We start from the raw sequence: 19,412 nt of genomic DNA, 5'->3' as shown, positions 1-19,412 counted from the left end.
GCAACCAATCTGAAAAGAGGCATGGAGGAGCTCAGCTATGAGGAAAGATCAGAGGAACTGAATTTATTCTCTCTTGAGAAGAGGAGATTAAGGGGGGATATGATCACCCCATACTTGAGGTAATAACTTGTGTTCTTGTTCACCTGGAATATGCAGTTCAGTTTTGGGCACCAGTTCTCAAAAAGGATATCGGGGAACTGGAGGAAGTGCAGAGAAGAGCAACCAAACTTATAAGAGGCATGGAGGAGCTCAGCTATGAGGAAAGATTAGAGGAACTGAATTCCATTCATTCTTGTAAAGAGGAGGTTAAGGGGGTATATGATCACCCCATACTTGAGGAAATAACTGTGTTCTTGCTCATCTGGAATATGCAGTTCAGTTTTGGGCTCCAGTTCTCAAAAAGGATATCGGGGAACTGGAGGAAGTGCAGAGAAGAGCAACCAAACTTATAAGAGGCATGGAGGAGCTCAGCTATGAGGAAAGATTAGAGGAACTGAATTCCATTCATTCTTGTAAAGAGGAGGTTAAGGGGGTATATGATCACCCCATACTTGAGGAAATAACTGTGTTCTTGCTCATCTGGAATATGCAGTTCAGTTTTGGGCTCCAGTTCTCAAAAAGGATATCGGGGAACTGGAGAAAGTGCAGAGAAGGGCAACCAATCTGAAAAGAGGCATGGAGGAGCTCAGCTATGAGGAAAGATCAGAGGAACTGCATTTATTCTCTCTTGAGAAGAGAAGATTGATGGGGAATATGATCTCCATGTATAAATACATAAGGGGGGAGATATGATCTCCATGTATAAATACATAAGGGGGGAGATATGATCACCATGTATAAATACATAAGGGGGGATATGATCTCCATGTATAAATACATAAGGAGTCCATATAGTGAAATTGGTGTTGAGTTATTCAGCTTAAAGTCATCACAGAGGACAGAGGACCAAATACTGAAAGGTTTCTTCACAGTAAGAGCTGTAAAAATGTGGAATAGACTCCCTCCAGAGGTGGTTCTGGTCAACTCAGTAGAATCCTTGAAGAAAGGCCTGGATTCTTTCCTGAATGCACATAATATAACTGGGTACTGACATTTATAGGTAAAGTTGATCCAGGGAAAACCCGATTGCCTCTCGGGGGATCAGGAAGAAAAGTTTTCCCCTGCTGTAGCAAATTGGATCATGCTTTGCTGGGGTTTTTCGCCTTCCTCTGGATTAACTGTGGGTATAGGATTGTGTATATGGGATTTTATGATTTTGTATTTATTTATTTATTTTTTATTGGATGAACTAGATGGACTTGTGTCTTTTTTTCAACCTGACTAACTATGTAACTAGGTAACCTCATCTAGTGGCCATGATGTGGTATTTTGCTGATTGAGGAATTTCAGCAACATATCACATTATGGCCACTAGATGGAGCTGAATGCCATAGAAAATAAACATATTAAGACAAGTTATACTCTTTCTCTACTCACCGATTTTCTCAATTTAGCACAGATATAAAGATCCAGTAAAATTTCTGCATCTGAAGTGCTTGTCTGACACTTGCCACTTGCCAGTAAAGATCTTTGAATTATCATTAATTAATTGTGTATTGTTCTACGCATGCAGCTGAAATATTTAGGGGTGTTATTTAAAATTATATATATATTTTTTTAAATTAATAAATATTAAAATGTTAAAAAAAAACATCTGCGTGAATGTCCCAAGCTAAATAGGATTATTACCTACAATCCTCAACTCCATCTAGTGGCCATGACGTGGCGTTTTTCTGATTAAGGCATTTCAGCAAAATACCGCATTATGGCCACTAGATGGAGTTGAATTTCGTAGAAAATAAACATATTAGATGAGTTATGGGGATTATTTGAGATGGCTGGGACAGCAGCAAACTTTTCATCAATAAAACCCTTAGTATAGCAAGCTGCACGGGGTCTTTAGCACCCCATTTAACCTCCCTGGTGGTTTTCCCCAAGTGTGGCTCGGGGTTAAATTTCAGCACCATTAGCGGTAACCCCCGAGCCACACTCGGGATTGCATTGCAGGATCCTGGTGCGGTGCACTTACCTTGTCCCCAGGATCCTGCGATGTCTCCCCCCCCGCGCTGTGTCTGCGGGCTCTGTCCTCCGCCCGATGCCTCTGTGTGCCGAGTGTGAATATAGTGTGTCAGTATAGTGTGAGTATAGTGTAGTGTGAATCTAGTGTGAGTATAGTGTAGTGTGTCAGTATAGTGTAGTGTGAGTATAGTGTAGTGTGAATATAGTGTGTCAGTATAGTGTGAGTATAGTGTATCAGTATAGTGTAGTGTGTCAGTATAGTGTAGTGTGTCAGTATAGTGTAGTGTGAATATAGTGTGTCAGTATAGTGTGAGTATAGTGTATCAGTATAGTGTAGTGTAGTGTGAGTATAGTGTGTCAGTATAGTGTAGTGTGGGTATAGTGTAGTGTGAATATAGTGTGAGTATAGTGTAGTGTGTCAGTATAATGTAGTGTGAGTATAGTGTGGGTATAGTGTAGTGTATCAGTATAGTGTAGTGTGAAAATAGTGTGTCAGTATAGTGTGAGTATAGTGTATCAGTATAGTGTAGTGTGAGTATAGTGTGCGTATAGTGTAGTGTGTCAGTATAGTGTAGCGTGAATATAGTGTGTCAGTATAATGTAGTGTGAGTATAGTGTATCAGTATAGTGTTGTGTGTCAGTATAATATGAGTATAGTATGGCACTTGGCACTGTAAGGGGGCCAGCAGCGTACGTGTCCACAGGCAAAGGTGGACGAGAGTTCTAGGCCGAACCGCGCGCGGGGGGTTTCGGACCATCTCTATTGGAAGGTGGGGGGCATTATTCCTTGCATGTGTGTGGAAGTCAGTCATTCCGGAGTGTGTCGGGAATGCACGCTGTGCTGCCTCCATCTCCACTTGCTTACTACAATGTCACTAGCGTGTCCCTCCACATTTCTATAGATAAATTATACTAATAGAAATCTTCCTCTCTATATATTGATATACCTTTTTTGTAATTTTTTTTTTAATACTCTGGTGTCTTTTTTTCAATCCAACTACTGTAACTAACTATGTAACTGCAGTAAAGAAGTCGACTTCACCGGAGTGCAGTTATCCCCTATTCTTCACGTTGGGTAGCGATAATGTTGCTCTTTTATGTCATTTTATATGTGTTTTTTTTCAAAACTAACAAAATAAACCCGTAAAAAGGAAAACAAATCACAAAAACACTTTGGCTGTTTTTTTTATTAGGTCTAGGTTTCTTTTCATTTCTTTCTGCGTCAGACTCTGTTACATATGGCCCTTTTAACTCGGAAAATAGAAGTGTTCTGTAAACGCGGCTTTAACAGTGAAGAGTATCAGAAAAAATAAATAAATTGTAATAATAGCAAAGTTCTAATGGAACCCTATTGGGTTGACAGAGGATGCTTTTTCCGCTTACTGGGGTGATATACAGACAAGGTAAGAGCTAACATCTCCGTATAATAAATGTTCACTATATTTAGAATTTGCTTTCCAAAAAAACATATGGTTAAGAGTACTTTAGAAAAATAAAGTACTGTGCTAGCCACAGTTCACGAGGTTGCTGTGAAATGTCAATGGACTCCAATTCCGCTTCTATTTTATAATCCCATTTACTAAAATTTGATACAAGCTTTGAACCTTTCTCTGCCAGAGCCATTTTTATAGATCTTTTTTTTTTTTTGCACACATGTTTAAAAATGAATAGATAGTTTCCGTTTCCTAGTCGATGCCTCTTACGGCGAAACGCGCCGGCTGGAGCTGAATTCTGTGACGTCACCACGCTTCAGTCTGCAGGCGAAGATGGCACAGCTGACTGCTTGTTTGTTTGCTTCTTACCGTTTTCTTTGCATGTAAGTGCAACAGTTACTTTCAATAAATATTAAAAGTATTTAAAATATTTAAAATAGTTACTTTTAATAAATAATAAAATATTTAGTAAAAGCAAAGACATCACCCTACCGACAAAGCGCCGTATAGTCAAAGCTATGGTATTCCCAGTAGTAACCTATGGCTGTGAAAGTTGGACTGTAGCCATGAAATTAAGAGACGCTTGGCTTCTTGGGAGGAAAGCAATGGCAAACCTAGACAACATTATAAAAAGCAGATACATCACCTTACCGACAACGTTTTGTATAGTCAAAGCTATGGTATTCCCAGTAGTAACCTATGGCTGTGAAAGTTGGACCATAAGGAACGTTGAACGCCGAAGAATTTATGCTTTTGAACTATGGTGTTGGAGAAGACTCTTGAAAGTCCCTTGGATGGCAAGAAGATCAAACCAGTCAATCTTGAAGGGAATCAACCCCTGAATATTCACTGAAAGGAGAGATGCTGGAGCTGAAACGTAAATACTTTGACCACCTAATGCGAAGAGAGGACTCATTGGAAAAGACCCTGATGCTGGGAAACATGGAAGGAAAGAGGAGAAGAGGACAACAGAAAACAAGATGGATAGATAGCATCATCGAAACAATGAACATGAAGTTAAGCAAGCTCCGGGAGGCAGTAGAGGACAGGACTATGGTCCATGAGGTCACGAAGAGTCAGACACGACTTAATGACTGAACAACAACAACAAAGCTTCATTAAAGTCACTGCTTCTTTAAAAAACAATCTTTTTAAAAAAAAAAAAGTTTTTGCATTGGTACATGTCCCCCAGGACCATAAGGAAGGCAGAACGCTGAAGAATTGATGCTTTTGAACTATGGTGTTGGAGAAGACTCTTGAAAGTCCCTTGAAATTAAGAGATGCTTGGCTTCTTGGGAGGAAAACAATGGCAAACCTAGACAACATTATAAAAAGCAGATACATCACTCTACCGACAAAGTTTCATATAGTCAAAGCGATGGTATTCCCAGTAGTAGCCTACGGCTGTGAAAGTTGGACCATAAGGAAGGTAGAACGCTGAAGAATTGATGCTTTTGAACTATGGTGTTGGAGAAGACTCTTGAAAATCCCTTGGATGGCAAGAAGATCAAACCAGTCAATCTCGAAGGAAATCAACCCCTGAATATTCACTGGAAGGCCAGATCCTCAAGCTGAAGCGGAAATACTTTGGCCACCTAATGCGAACAGAGGACTCATTGGAAAAGACCCTGATGCTGGGAAACATGGAAGGAAAGAGGAGAAGAGGACTTAAGCAAGCTTCGGGAGGAAGTGGAGGACAGAAAAGCCTGGCACGCGTGGAAATGACATAACCCAGGAATTTAACCTGTTCATGATGGAACTCGCACTTCTCCAGTTTACAATAGAGATGGTTCTCTCTTAGTTTCTGAAGCACACGACAGACATCTGTGTTATTTAACTGTACTTCTGTCTCGGCCTGATTTCATGGTTTCTGACAGTAGGTTTCGTGATATCTTTGCTTTCTGAGAGAGCCTTGGCCTAGGCAAACCCTCTATGGGAGACGCAAAAACCTGTTGTCTTGAGCTACCCTGAGTTTGTGGCTTTGTTTAAAAGGGTATTTGACGTCCCCGCACGCTCCGCTTCTGCTGTCAAGTGCCTCATGTCCATCGAACAGAGTACGAGAATGGTTGCCGACTACATCATTGAATTCCATACTCTGGCAGCAGAGGTTGTGTGGAACAACGAGGCCCTCGTGGCTGCTTTTTCTCATGATCTCTCGGATACCATCAAGGATGAGATAGCAGCCTGAGATATACCCACTGAGCTGGAGAAGTTGATCATGTTTGCCATCCTCATTGACTCCAGACTCATTTATATATATATATATATATGTATATATTTTTTTTTTTTATTCCCCTTTATTTACGTTACTCAATTTTTCTCAGTATGGACTTAAAATGAACATTGTTTTTTGATAATATTAGAATATTTATAGGTTGCATACTTACTGTATAATATATATATTTTTACTGTATATTTAGTGAGTTGTGTATTTAGACTTTCATAAGTAGCAGCACCTTCAAGTACACTTTTTTGGGTAAAAGGGTAGGCGCAAAATTATTTTTAAATATAAAAATTATTTTTGGCCTGGAATTTATTTAAAAACCCCCAAACGTTACGCATTTTTTCGGAAAGCAGAGACCCTGGAGAATAAAATGATGGTAGCTCCAGTATTTTATGCCACACGCTACTAGTGAAATGGTTTATCAAGCGCAATATTTCAGTTAAAAAATACACTATAGTTCATTTTTGGACACGCAAGCACAATATATTACCCAATTTTTGGGTAAAATATAAAAAGTTAGGCTGCACCGAGATATAGTCACTTGCCGACTGCCCACACACTATATATATATATATATATATATATATATACATATATACATATATATATATATATATATATATATATATATATACATATATATATATATATATACATATATATATATATACATATATATATATATATATATATATAGATATATATATATATATATATATATATATATATATATATATATATATATATATATCTATATCTATATCATTACATTGACGTTAAATATCGGTGCTGCCATAACCCCGGCATCATTTTTTACTTTGGGTGATTCGGTGTCTGAGAATTTTATTTTATTTTTTTTTTGATATTTTGACTTAAAAAAAAAAAAAAAAATATTTCTTTATGCCCGAGAACCAGAAGTGACATCAGAGGTCGCTCTGGTCCTCCAAGGGAATGGAGTCGAGTGGGGGTTATCTTACTCCATTCTCTCCCTCTGACGTCACTTCCGGTTCTCTGGCATACAGAATTTTTTTATTTTATTTTTTTAAAGAAAAAAAAAAAAAAAAAAATCTTGCTTTTAGAGGTAAATGAGAGATTTGGGGTCTTTTTGACCTCGAATCTCCCAATAAAGAGGACCTGTCGTGCTTATTTATATTACAAGGGATATTTACATTTCTTGTAATAGGAATAAAAGTTAAAAAATAAATAAAATAAAGGGAAGGTGTAAAAAAATAAAATAAAAAGTAAAATAAATAAGAAGAAAGAAATTGTTTTTTTTAAAGGTGCCTAGTCCTAGGCGAACGCATATGTAAGTCGCGCCCGCATATGTAAACGGTGTTCAAACCACACATGTGAGGTATCGCCGCGATCGTTAGAGCGAGAGCAAGAATTCTAGCGCTAGACCTCCTCTGTAACTCTAAACTGGTAACCTGTAAAAAAATTTTAAAGCGTCGCCTATGGAGATTTTTAAGTACTGTAGTTTGTCGCCATTCCATTTTCGGTCTAGATATACAATATGAAGAAATATTATTTGTTTGGTGTGTTTTATAACAGAAAGTAAGGTCAACATTTTCAAGAATGTTTCCTTCATTTACTAAAAAAAAAAAAAAAAAAAAAAATCCCAGTGGTTATTAAATTTGTCTCAAAAGGGTGGCATAAAACTCATTTGGGTATAGTGTTGCATAACTGAGTATTTATCAGTCAAACTATCACAGCACTGAAAACTGAAAAATGGCCTAGACAGGAAGGGGGTGTATTATTATTCAGGTACTAAGGTGATTGAAGGCAAAAAAAAAAAGAAAAAAAAAGGTGCTAAGGTGATTAAAAGGCAAAAAAAAAAAAAAAAAAAAAAAGGTACTAAGGTGATTAAAAGGCAAAAAAATATAGAAAAGGTCAGTGAAAAGTTACTACTGTTAACATTCACTGTAGATATATTTTTCAAATCATATTGTTTCATTTGTCTAATAAAAAAAAAAACAAAAAAACATTAAAAGTAAAGTTATGTTTCTGGTGCAAAGCATGGAAAGATTATTTACAAATTGAATGAGAACATATTTTAGGTTAGTTTATTTTTTTGTGCAGCACTAAAAAAGACAAACAAAACAAAATTCAATTGAATATGAAAGAAATAACACAAAAGATATATGAAATGAACAAAAATAATGCAAAGACTAGCGAAAAAAAGGGGAAGTAGATAAAGGAGCTAGGGTAATTAGGGTTAAATAATGGTTTATAAGGGATTTAATAGGATTACATTTATTGAATTTTTTTTTTTTTTTGCAAGGTCAGTGGAGCTCACATTTTTTTGCAGATCAAAGGACAAAGCTTTTATCTGCTCATAAGCACTACGACCAAATATTGTAATAGAAGCCGCTGTCAGATTTTCAAGTAGTTAATTTACTTATCTAATTAGGCATCATGTCTAAATCCGGTCTTTTAAAGCTGACCTCCAAAAAGATATAAAAGTGCACAATTTATTATAATTGAATATATACAGTATATATTTATATATATATTAAAAATTCGGTGGGTTACTTCAAATGTTCCTCCAGTTCTCAGTTCTCAATGTAGAGATCAGTGTCAAAGTAGACTCCCAATATTACACCTATAACCATTTTATGCCTTGAAGAGCATTTGATATAAATATATTTTGCATTGGAGAATGTGTCCAATAGATTTTTTATATATATATACACATGCACACACACACCCACTATATTACCACTTTTTTTCCGAAGTGCGTGTGTCGGCAACTTGCCTTGCATACAAATGGTACACAATTGTCGGCCAACAAACACAAACCTAGTGATGTACTACGAGGAATTTCAGCTCTTGAGTGCCACCCTTTGGGCACCTTCTGCTAATGTCATGTTTGGTGAGCATTGATTCCGAGCAATGCGCGTTTGTACTTTCAACTTTTGTGTGGTGGACTGATACGAAAATCTGACAACAGACCTTTGTCCACCGACAATTTACTAGCCTGCCATCCAACATTTGTTGGCGGAAAGTTGGACAACAATTGTCTGATGGAGCGTACCAAACGGTCGGATTTTAGGCCAACAGCCTGTCGTCACACAATTCCCTGCCGAAAATCGGATCGTGTGTACGAGGATTTAGTCCGTAGGGTTCGATATTGAGTTGGCCCCGCCCTTTGCAGCTATAACAGCTTCAACTCTTCTGGGAAGGCCGTCCACAAGGTTTAGGAGGGTGTCTATGGGAATGTTTGACCATTCTTCCAGAAGAGCATTTGTGAAGTTAGGCACTGATGTTGAGGCGAGAAAGCCTGGCTCACAGTCTCCGCTCCCTAATTCATCCCAAAGGTGTTCTATTGGGTTGAGGTCAGGACTTCGTGCAGGCCAGTCATGTTCCTCCACCCCAAACTCGCTCATCCATGTCTTTGAGGACCTTGCTTTGTGCACTGGTCCAAATCATTTGGTGGAGGGGAGATTATGGTGGAGGGTTGTTTTTCAGGGGTTGAGCTTGGTCCTCTAGTTCCAGTGAAGGGAACTCTTAAGGCGTCAGCATACCAAGACGTTTTGAACAATTTCATGCTCCCAACTTTGTGGGAAAGTTTGGGGATGGCCCCTTCCTGTTCCACATGACTGAGAACCAGTGCACAAAGCAACGTCCATAAAGACATGGATGAGCGAGTCTGGTGTGGAGGAACTTGACCTAAAAGTGACACGCAGCCACTAACTCTTCAGCACTGGGGTTGCTTACTCACATAACATATCATCGGTTGGCAATATCCACCATACCTCCTGCCGATATCCACCAGGCTTTTCCTAGTGAGGGAGATGTAGACACACACCGCCATAGCACAGCCAGACTCCTTCCCACCAACTTCCCCCTGGCTCTCTCTAGTGAGCGTCTCTAGACCTAAACTTGATCCCAAGGCTCAAGCTTGCGAATAGCCCCCCCCCCCAGCTAAGTCTTGCTGGGATCCCGGTGTCTTCCTAATTTATTCTTTTTAGATATCTGCCCCAGGGGTAGAGCCCCTGCACAGAGGTCTCCTCCAGCAGAACTGGACCCAGGAACTGTGCTGCTCAGGCCTCAGACTATTTATTTATTTATTTATTTAAATAGATAATTTATTTATTATTATTTATTTATTTTTCTCAATTTTTTTATTGAAATACAACAGGGACATGAGAGAAGGAGAAATGACCCAGAGGGCCTAAGACAATAAAATGCAGATTATAGTTGGTGCAAAGATGGAGTACAAGTCCAAAAAAAAATAATCGTACAAAGTAATTTAACGTTGATATTAGCAGCCTATAAACAGGAATGAATACTTGGGGTAACCGGATATACAGCAAATGGAAACCATAGAAAATGTGGAAGCAATAGATAATTTATTTAAATCGATAATTTATTTATTAAATCGATTATTTATTTTTATTTTTTTAAATTAATTATTTATTTATCTATTTATTTTATTATTTATTCATTTAGACTATGAGCCCTCTCACCACCAACTGGACCCACCTCCCCAGGGATTGGTTGGAGTTCCACAAATATTCAGGCTGCGTGTCCTGTTCTTCCTCCCACTTTGATTGTAGAATCCTATAGAACAGGGAGGGTCCTCCAAACTTTCTAAACAAAGGGCCAGTTTACTGTGGGGGGACGGCCGTTCCATTTGGTGTGGGAACTATTATTGCCCCATTGTTGGTATCAGTGGGAGGAATAGTGTCCCATCATTGGTGTCAGTGGAAGGAATAGTGCCCCATCATTGGTATCAGTGGAAGGAGTAGTGTCCCATCATTGGTATCAGTGGGAGGAATAGTGACCCATCATTGGTATCAGTGGGATGAATAGTGCCCCATCATTGGTGTCAGTGGGAGGAATAGTGCCACATCATTGGTATCAGTGGAAGGAGTAGTGTCCCATCATTGGTATCAGTGGGAGGAATAGTGACCCATCATTGGTATCAGTGGAAGGAGTAGTGTCCCATCATTGGTATCAGTGGGAGGAATAGTGACCCATCATTGGTATCAGTGGGAGGAATAGTGTCCCAGAGCAGAGTCAGGCAACTGGCAGGCCAGTCAGAAGCAAAACAGCAGACAGGAGAGTAGTCTGAGTCCAGGCCAGAGACAATGAGGCAGGTGGGCAAAAGGAGTAGGCAGAGATGTGGTCCAAAGGCCAGTCAGGGGTCAGTGCAGGCAGAGTTCTAGCATAGTCAAGGCAGATCAGGTCGACAACAGGAGATCAGATATAGGAATGGGTGGCAGAATGCAGGAACCACAGTAGACCATAAGGCAAGGTCCTAATGCACCAGTACCGTTTAAATAGTCTGCTTGGTGCCTGTCTTAGTGGTGGGTGTGTGGGCAAACTCATGCACCGGCGTGCTCACATGTGCGTGCATGAGCAGAAATTTGTGTATGTGCACGAGCATTGCCAACAGGGATTCTGAGCTTGGGCATACCTATGCGCCTGAACACCTTTTTCCGACACCAGGGCCAGGACATGAGGTGGGCAGAGGGGACAGCTGCCCCAGGCGCAGAAAAGCAAAGTGACAAAAATAGATGCAGGGTGGTACACCTATTCTACAGCATGTATTAACAGAGGGGGGGGTGCAATTTAGGATCCTTGCCCTGGGCACTGGACAACCCTGTAGTATAAACAGAAAAGTCAGTGCTACTACCCATACACCACATAGATAGCAGAGCTCCCAGGTGCTCGATCCACAGTCGCTGGCTGAGTAGAGTGATGTAGAAAAAATGATCCGCACTCTGGTTGTTGCTCTTAAAATTTCTTCATTTTATTGAATAGCCACAGTGAACAAACGCTGATTAAATCAGTTGACGCGTTTCAGCCTATAAGGCCTTAGTCATAATCAGTTGACGTGTTTCCGCCTATAAGGCCTTAGTCATAATCAGTTGATGAGTTTCAGCCTATAAGGCCTTAGTCATAATCAGTTGATGCGTTTCAGCCTATAAGGCCTTAGTTATAATGACTAAGGCCTTATAGGCTGAAAAGCGTCAACTGATTTAATCAGCGTTTGTTCACTGTGGCTATTCAATAAAATGAAGACATTTTAAGAGCAACAACCGGAGTGCGGATCATTTTTTCTATTGGACAACCCTGTCCTCATATTGCCCGACACTCTGCTATATTTACACAGCAGCACAGACTGGTTAGGTCATCCCACGGAGGCCTTTCCACCTGATGTCTGAACATATACGCAAAAGAACCCTACAGAGTTCTATGAGATGGCTCTGATACATCTTCCAGCCCCATTGAGGTCCATAGGGGTTTTATGACGTTAGGTGAAGAAGAAGCTGTTTCAAAAGATATAACCAACCTGGCCAAAACATAAGTATAGAGCTTTAGAGAAGGGAGAAAGGGAGACTTCAACACAGTGGGGTGGGGGTGGGGGGGCAAGAAGTAAAACATTTTTAACAAGTTTCCCTATTCATTAAATTAAAATTGATGGAAACACCTGAATGCAGACCTATGTGAAAGGTTCCTCATACAGGCCTATTTGAAAGGTTCCTCATACAGACCTATTTAAAATGTCCCTTATACAGACCCATTTGAAAGGTTCCTCATACAGACCTATTTGAAAGGTTCCTCATACAGACCCATTTGAAAGGTTCCTCATACAGACCTATTGGAAAGGTTCCTCATACAGAATATTTGAAAGGTTCCTCACCCTTTAAACCCTCCTATGTTAAATCTACCCATACAGTAGGATCTCCACCACACCGTGCATGGGTTAAATGCTCATTGGGCTCACATAACTTATATATTAAAATAATAAATAACACGACTGCTCCCCTTCGTCCTGTATTACCCTCAGCACCTTTACCTTATGGCAACCAGCCACCATAGCAGCGTCTGCAGAATATGCAGCCTCATATGTTGTAGGCAATTGTGGGTCGGAACACCTGCGGGGAAAAATAATGAAATCAGCCGCTGAAATGGTTATTTGGAAGATTGGTAATTTATGCTAATGTGATGCTGCAGCTGGCAAATAAATAACACATGATGTGAAAAGTTTAATACCGGGTGGATGTGTTAAAGGGCAAGGAGAAAGTGTGACTAGATAAGGTCATAAGAAGTCTGGTTGCAGCTCAAGGGTGGCTTTTTAATAATAAAGGGGTGGAGATTTTCCGAAAAAAAAGTCAACTGTTGCTGTATATTATGACACGATGTTCATTTATTGATCCAGACTTGTACAGATATTGAAAGGTCCACTGAAAAGAAACCTACAGAATTGCAGGTGACGAGCATAGGTGAGCACAGAAGCCAAACAACACATGTGAAAGGAATCACAGGTCTAGGAGGAGCACCGCAGCAAGGAGGTAAAGAATTACACAGGCAAGAAAACTGTAGGCTAAATCATGACACTCCCATAGTGATCCACAGTGGCCCTCAATCAGCCAGGTGCCCCCAGGTCCCCTAAGAACCCTCAGTCCCCGCAGTGTCTGCCAACCTCCCATAGAGCCCTCTAGTTTACTGCAAAGTCTCCAGCCTCAATATTCCCCCGGCAGCGCCCTACAGTAGTGCCTCCCCAGCCCATGCAGTGCTAGAGCCCCCTCTAGAAACTACATTTCCCACAGTTGCCCCATCTTCCTCCAGAAGCCTCATCCTCTACAGGACCACCAAGCCTGCTTTCCCCAACCCCCTCCAGAACCTTCATTCCCCCACAGTGATACCCAGCCCCATCAGAATTTCAATACTTACAGTATTTTGTATTCCAATGCCTTTATTGTGTGAGTATAAACTTTTTTTGTTGGGGCATGTAAGGTTTTGGAAGAATTTACCAGGGGCCTGGCCTCATGGAGTCTGAAAACCACTCCTATAGAAGACTGTCCCACATCTTCAAGCTATTGCTCCGAATACTGTTTTCGATATGAAGAAGTTAAACCTTTTTGTTTCCTTCAGGCTCAAAGAATGCCCCCTTGTCTTTTGCAAAGACCCTAAAGTCAACAACTTTTCCAAGTTTACTAAATGGATCATTAATGTATTTGTACTAGGTGGTCATATCCCTCCTCTAATCGCTTCTTCTCAAGGGTGAGTCAATTCAGTTGAATGAAACTTTTCTCGTAGTTGAGGTTCTCCATGACTCCTCTTAACATATTTGCCCTTCTCTGCACTCAGTTCCACAACACCTTTTCTGTGGACTGGTGCCCGAAACATAACTGCATGTTCAAGATGAGGTTTTACTAACATAGAGGTGCAAGAATATGTATTGATTAATAATTATTATGAGGTCATGGTTGATGCAGCCTCCAAAACACAGAGGTCATCATGACTTACAGTCTCAATAGGCAGCGCTAAATTATGGTTTCCGATACACGTGCACTGAGAAGATGACAACCAGTGTGCCTCCAAAACTCTTCTTAGGAGGTTGTGTCTGAAGGCAGAATTCTGTCTGTCTGGCTATGGGAAGGGAGTTGCAAGACACAGAGAAGGATGGGGTTGCATCCAAAGCACCCCCGGAAAGTCCCCTAAGAAGGTCACTAGGAAATGAACATGACATACCTTTTTGGCATAATCATCCAAAAGATATTTGAATGGAGGGATTTTGGATCCAGGTAAAATCCTGGGTTATGCAAAAACTTGTGCCGTGGATCTGAGGCATCAAAACCACATGTAGGCAGGTTGCCTATAGTGTATTAGTTAGACAGTTGGCTTGCCCAGGCTGGGGAAGGGGTTAACATTTTGCATTTCAGTTCCTTTTGGGCCCTGCCTATCCACCCTGTGAAATGAGGGGGAGGAAGTCTGGGTTCAGAGCCCCTGTTCCTGGAAATGCCGTAAAGTTCATGGAGCACTGAGTGGGACTGCTGCACCCAGCAGTCCATCTGAAGACAATGGGAGTCCAGAGAACTACCATCCTTGGGAAAATACCAGCTATGGACTTACACATTGTTGAGGTACGGCTGGGCAGCCTAGTTTAGTTTGAGAGGGACATGTGGCACTGCAAAAGCGTTTCGATCACTTGTTGGACTTTCTCGCAAAGGTTTAAGTAAAGTTGCATAAAGTATTTAAAGCCTGGTCTGAAAGAGTAAGGGTCAGTAAAGCGTACGTGGGGTAAGAAGCGAAGGTTTACTTGGCAAGATAAACAGAAGGAGGAATGCAGTTGCTATGGGTAACCAGGAACTAGTGCAAGGTACATTTCAGTTGGTCATATAGCGTGGTACCTGGCGTGGCAAATGGTCCTGCGGTAGCGTGGGGGGTTGGTTGGTGTCCTGAAGGTAACGGGATAAAACCCGTATTATGGAGACCCACTGCATGGTATTGGAGAGAAGGAGTTAACAAGTGCACTCATGAGATCCACGCTAGATGCACAGTGGAACCCCCCGTTCTGTCACTGGGAGTGAGGTGGCAGAGGTACCTTGGATGAGTGGAGTGAGCATAGGCTCCGGGTATGGATATTTTGCATGCAGTCCAGTTTGGACCAATATAACTATGCATATTCCATACCTAGCCAATGCCATTGGAAGCTGGAAATCACCGTATCCGTGTGCCTAGAGTTCAGCTTTAACCATTACAAGCCGATAACACGTGTCTATTTTAGTAATGCAAAATATGCAACATGTAACAAGGTTAAATCTCTGCCTCTTCTACTGGATATTATTAGCAGTGTACCTGAGTGCCATGAGTATGTGTGCTCTTAATTATTTTATTACTGCTTCAGAGTCTTTCCATCTGTCACTTCTGCTCTGCTGTGGGTTTTTTTATTCCCATACACACCATCCACCTAATAGAGATAGCTGGCACCAGAGAGGCACCCCAGATGGCTCAGACCAAAGAGCATCGCACAGCTCAACATAATTTTCATGAGTCTCTTGTGGAGACCGGATATTCCTTCGATTCTGCATATCCGGAAGCCTTCAACTACTAGTTTCATTTCATTTTTTTTGTTTTCAAATAATTGTTTCCATTTTTTTTTTTACATTTTTGGGATAGCTAACAATTTTACAGCGTTGGTATTAGATACATTATTATACAACTCCAAGTGGTGGTGGCCAATGGCCATGTTTTGTCTACCCCCATTAACATTTGCTAGACTGTTCCTATCAACTGAGAACCTAGTCTTATGATCTCATTCTGTGGTCCCTCAACAATATTCCGATGCTGTGGACACTAAAGAGAGACAGTCATAGTCTCTGTAGAGTATCTCTTGCCTTGTGTACTCAGGTCAAGCCTACTCAGTTTTTTTGGCCACCCTTCTGTCCCTGAATGCAAAAGGCATGCAAGAATACAAGATTTTTACCCAGCCCACAGTAACTCTGATATGATGGGGGGGAGACTTCTGATGTGACATGGGGGACCACTGATGTGAAAGGTGGACTCTGATGTGATGGGGGCTTCTGATGTGAAGGGGGAGCTTTGATATGATGGGAGCTTCTGACCTGAAAGTGGGCTAATGTGATGGGGAGCATCTGATGTGGGGGAGGGGTGTCTGATGTGAAATAGGGGTCCACTGATGTGAAAGGTGGACTCTGATGTGGTGGGGGCTTCTGATGTGAAGGTAGAGCTTTTATATGATGGGGGCTTCTGATGTGAAGGTAGAGCTTTTATATGAAGGTGGACTCTGATGTGATGGGGGCTTCTGATGTGAAAGGGGAGCTTTGATATGATGGGGGCTTCTGACGTGAAAGTGGGCTAATGTGATGGGTAGCATCTGATGTGGGGGAGGGGTGCCTGATGTGAAATAGGGGACCACTGATGTGAAAGGTGGACTCTGATGTGATGGGGGCATCTGATGTGAAAAGGGGGCTCTGATGTGAAGGGGGCGACTTCCAACTTGAAACAGGCTTGGATGTGAAGGGGGGGCTCTGATATTAAGGGGGCTTCTGATGTGAAGGAGGGGACTCCGACTTTGAACAGGTCTTTGATGTGAAGGGGGGGCTCTGATATGATGGGGAGCGTCTGATGTGGGGGAGGGGTGTCTGATGTGAAATGGGGGTTCACTGATGTGATGGGGGCTTCTAATGTGAAGTGGGTTCTCTGACTTGAAATGGGTCTTTGATGTGCAAGGGGGGGTGCTCTGATATGATGGGGGCTTCTGACGTTAAAGTGGACTAATGTGAAAGTGGGCTAATGTTATGGGGGGTGTCTGATGTGGGGAGGGTTGTCTGATGTGAAATGGGGGACCACTGATGTGAAAAGGGAAACTTTGATGTGAAAAGGGGACCTGTGAAAGGGGGGCTTGGATGTGAAAGGGGTACTCTAGTGGAAAGGGGGGGCTCCAATGTAATGGGTGGGGAGCTTCCTTTGTGACAAGGGGACTCTGATGTGATGCTAACTTCTGATGTGAATGGGGCATTCTGGTGTGATGGGGAGCTTCTCATATGAAAGGGAGAACTTCTGATGTGCTTCTTGAAATGTTTTTATTCATTAATTTTAAATGGATCTAGATTGATATACTCATGTTTTGACTCTTTGCAGGTGAGGAGGCGTTGACCATGTACATGGACAAAGGTCGTCTAGATCGTCACATTGGAAATGGAAGTCAGAGTGTAGAGTCATTGCATCATTTGGCATCATCTTATTTTGTAGACAGGGATGGAACCATGAGAAAACTTCATGAGGTCCAAATATCAACAGGAGCCATCAAGGTACGGTGTCCCCGAGTGGGATTTAAATAGAATGGAGCTTATAAAGTAATAGGAATATGAACCAATAGAAACATAGAATGATATAAGAAGAGTTGATTGGAGAATGTTTCTAGAAAGTTAGAAGGTGTTACAAATACATAGATAACTTGGCAACTCTGTATTGCATAAAATCCTTATAGTCTTTATTACGAATCCATCAAGATACACAAGGGAATCCAATACAGAAAGGGTTGACATGTTTCAGCCCTTTTACTTGGCCTTAGTCAGTGGTTATGACTAAGACACATTAAAGGGGCTGAAACACGTCAAGTTTGTTTTTTGCCCTCTCCTGGCACAGTCCTTTTTGTAAACGTATTTAGACCTTTATAGCAACTATGAATCCATCAAGATAAATAGGGTCCCGTACTGAAAATAGTCTTTATTACGAATCCATCACGTTAAACAGGGGAATCCAAGTCAGAAAGAGTTGACATGTTTCAGCCCCTTTAATGTTCCTTAGTCATAACCACTAAGGCCAAGTAAAGGGCCTGAAACGCGTCACCTCTTTCTGTATTGGACTCCCCTGTTTATCGTGATGTATTCATAATAAAGACTACATGGATTTTATGCAATACTGAGTTGCCGGACCTTCTTCTCTCTAATACATTAGTGGACGGTATGCAGCGGTGGTCCTGGCACAAGTATTTAGCCTTATCAAGTAGCACGCATTTACAATAATGGTAGTAACACCACAATGGTTTACTGTACGTTACAAATGCATAATGGTTGATTTATTAAAGCCAAATAGGCTTTTCACTTTACAAGGGACGAAGGAAAGTCCTTCAATGGGGACACCTGTTCCTATGATAACTTTTCTCCAGGACAGGATGTAAAGAAGTTCCTTTGAGGGGTACATTAGCAAAAAATGTTTTGTCATTACAAGCACTTTTCATGACTTTGTGTTATGTTAGGAAGAGGTGATGGGACTGGATGAAACTAGGGGATGGGCAGGAGAAGACCTTTATGGTAAACTTGGTTTACTTATGCCCCTGGTTCAATCCGCAGCCTAAAATCAGAGTTACTGGATTTAACATGGAGCAGTCGAAATAAGCCATGGCCATCATCCTATCCAGCTACTATAAAGGTCTATGGTTAACTTGGTTGGCTAATGACACCAGTCCAATCTGCAGCCTGTAATCATAGGGTTACTGGATTATATATGGAGCAGTCAATGTAAGTCATGACCACCATCATAGATCATATCTAGTTACTATAATGGTCTAAAGAAGTTCACAAAATGGACTGTGCCAAGAGAGAGAGAACAAAAAACTAAATTTTAAAGTCAGAAAATGGAATTTAGTAATATAATCCCAAGTTGCAAGAGTTTTGGACCAACGTCAAAGAAATCATGAATAACACCCAACTAAGCAATCATTTTATGTGTAGGATCCAGAGGTTACATCATGGAAGGAACAACATTGGACATCTTCAATACTTCATAAATATAAAAAAAAAAGATATGAATGAATTATAATATACTAATATAATATACCTTTATGGTAAACTAGGTTGTTTTTTTCCACGGGTCCAATCTGCAGCCCATAATCACATTGCAGCAGTCAAAGAAAGCTACGGCCACCATCCATCTATCAACTATAAAGGTCTAAAGAAGTTCACAAAATGGATTTCACCAAGAGAGGGAAACAACAATTTTTTTTTAACAGAAAATTAAATTCTCAAATGTAACCCCAAATGGCAGCAGTTTCGGACCAACAAAAAACCATGAATAACACCCAACTAAGCAATGACTTTATGTATCAAACCCAAAAGTTACATCACAGAAGGAACAACATTGGACAGTCTTCAAGACTTCATAAAAATAAACAAAAAAAAATACAAGGAAATATTAATATTCTAATCTAATAATACCTTTATGGTAAACTTGGTTGGCTAATGCCACTGGTCCAATCTGCAGCTGAAAATAATAGAGTTACTGGATTATACATGGAGAAGTCAAAATCAGCCATGACCCCCTTACCATCTAGCTACTATAAAGGTTTAAAGAAGTGCACAAAATGGATTGCACCAAGTGGGGGCAACAACCAATTTTTTTTTTTTTTTACAGAAAACAAAATTCTGAAATGTAAC

General features: G+C 40.7%; 1 protein-coding gene across 4 annotated transcripts in view; it reads left to right on the top strand.

Annotated features, from left to right (window-relative positions):
* The window catches only part of BRINP1 (BMP/retinoic acid inducible neural specific 1), a 286,234-nt gene that overhangs the window by 150,399 nt on the left and 116,423 nt on the right, over nucleotides 1-19,412 (top strand). For all 4 annotated transcript variants that reach the window (XM_073600696.1, XM_073600693.1, XM_073600694.1 and 1 more), the window contains exon 4: nucleotides 17,116-17,285. In XM_073600696.1, the coding sequence (XP_073456797.1) occupies nucleotides 17,116-17,285 (170 nt within the window). The remainder of the gene's footprint in view (nucleotides 1-17,115; nucleotides 17,286-19,412) is intronic.

This window comes from Aquarana catesbeiana, linkage group LG09 (genome assembly GCF_042186555.1).
Source record: "Aquarana catesbeiana isolate 2022-GZ linkage group LG09, ASM4218655v1, whole genome shotgun sequence".
NCBI lineage: Eukaryota > Metazoa > Chordata > Amphibia > Anura > Ranidae > Aquarana > Aquarana catesbeiana.
This window is presented reverse-complemented; position numbering and strand designations above follow the sequence as displayed.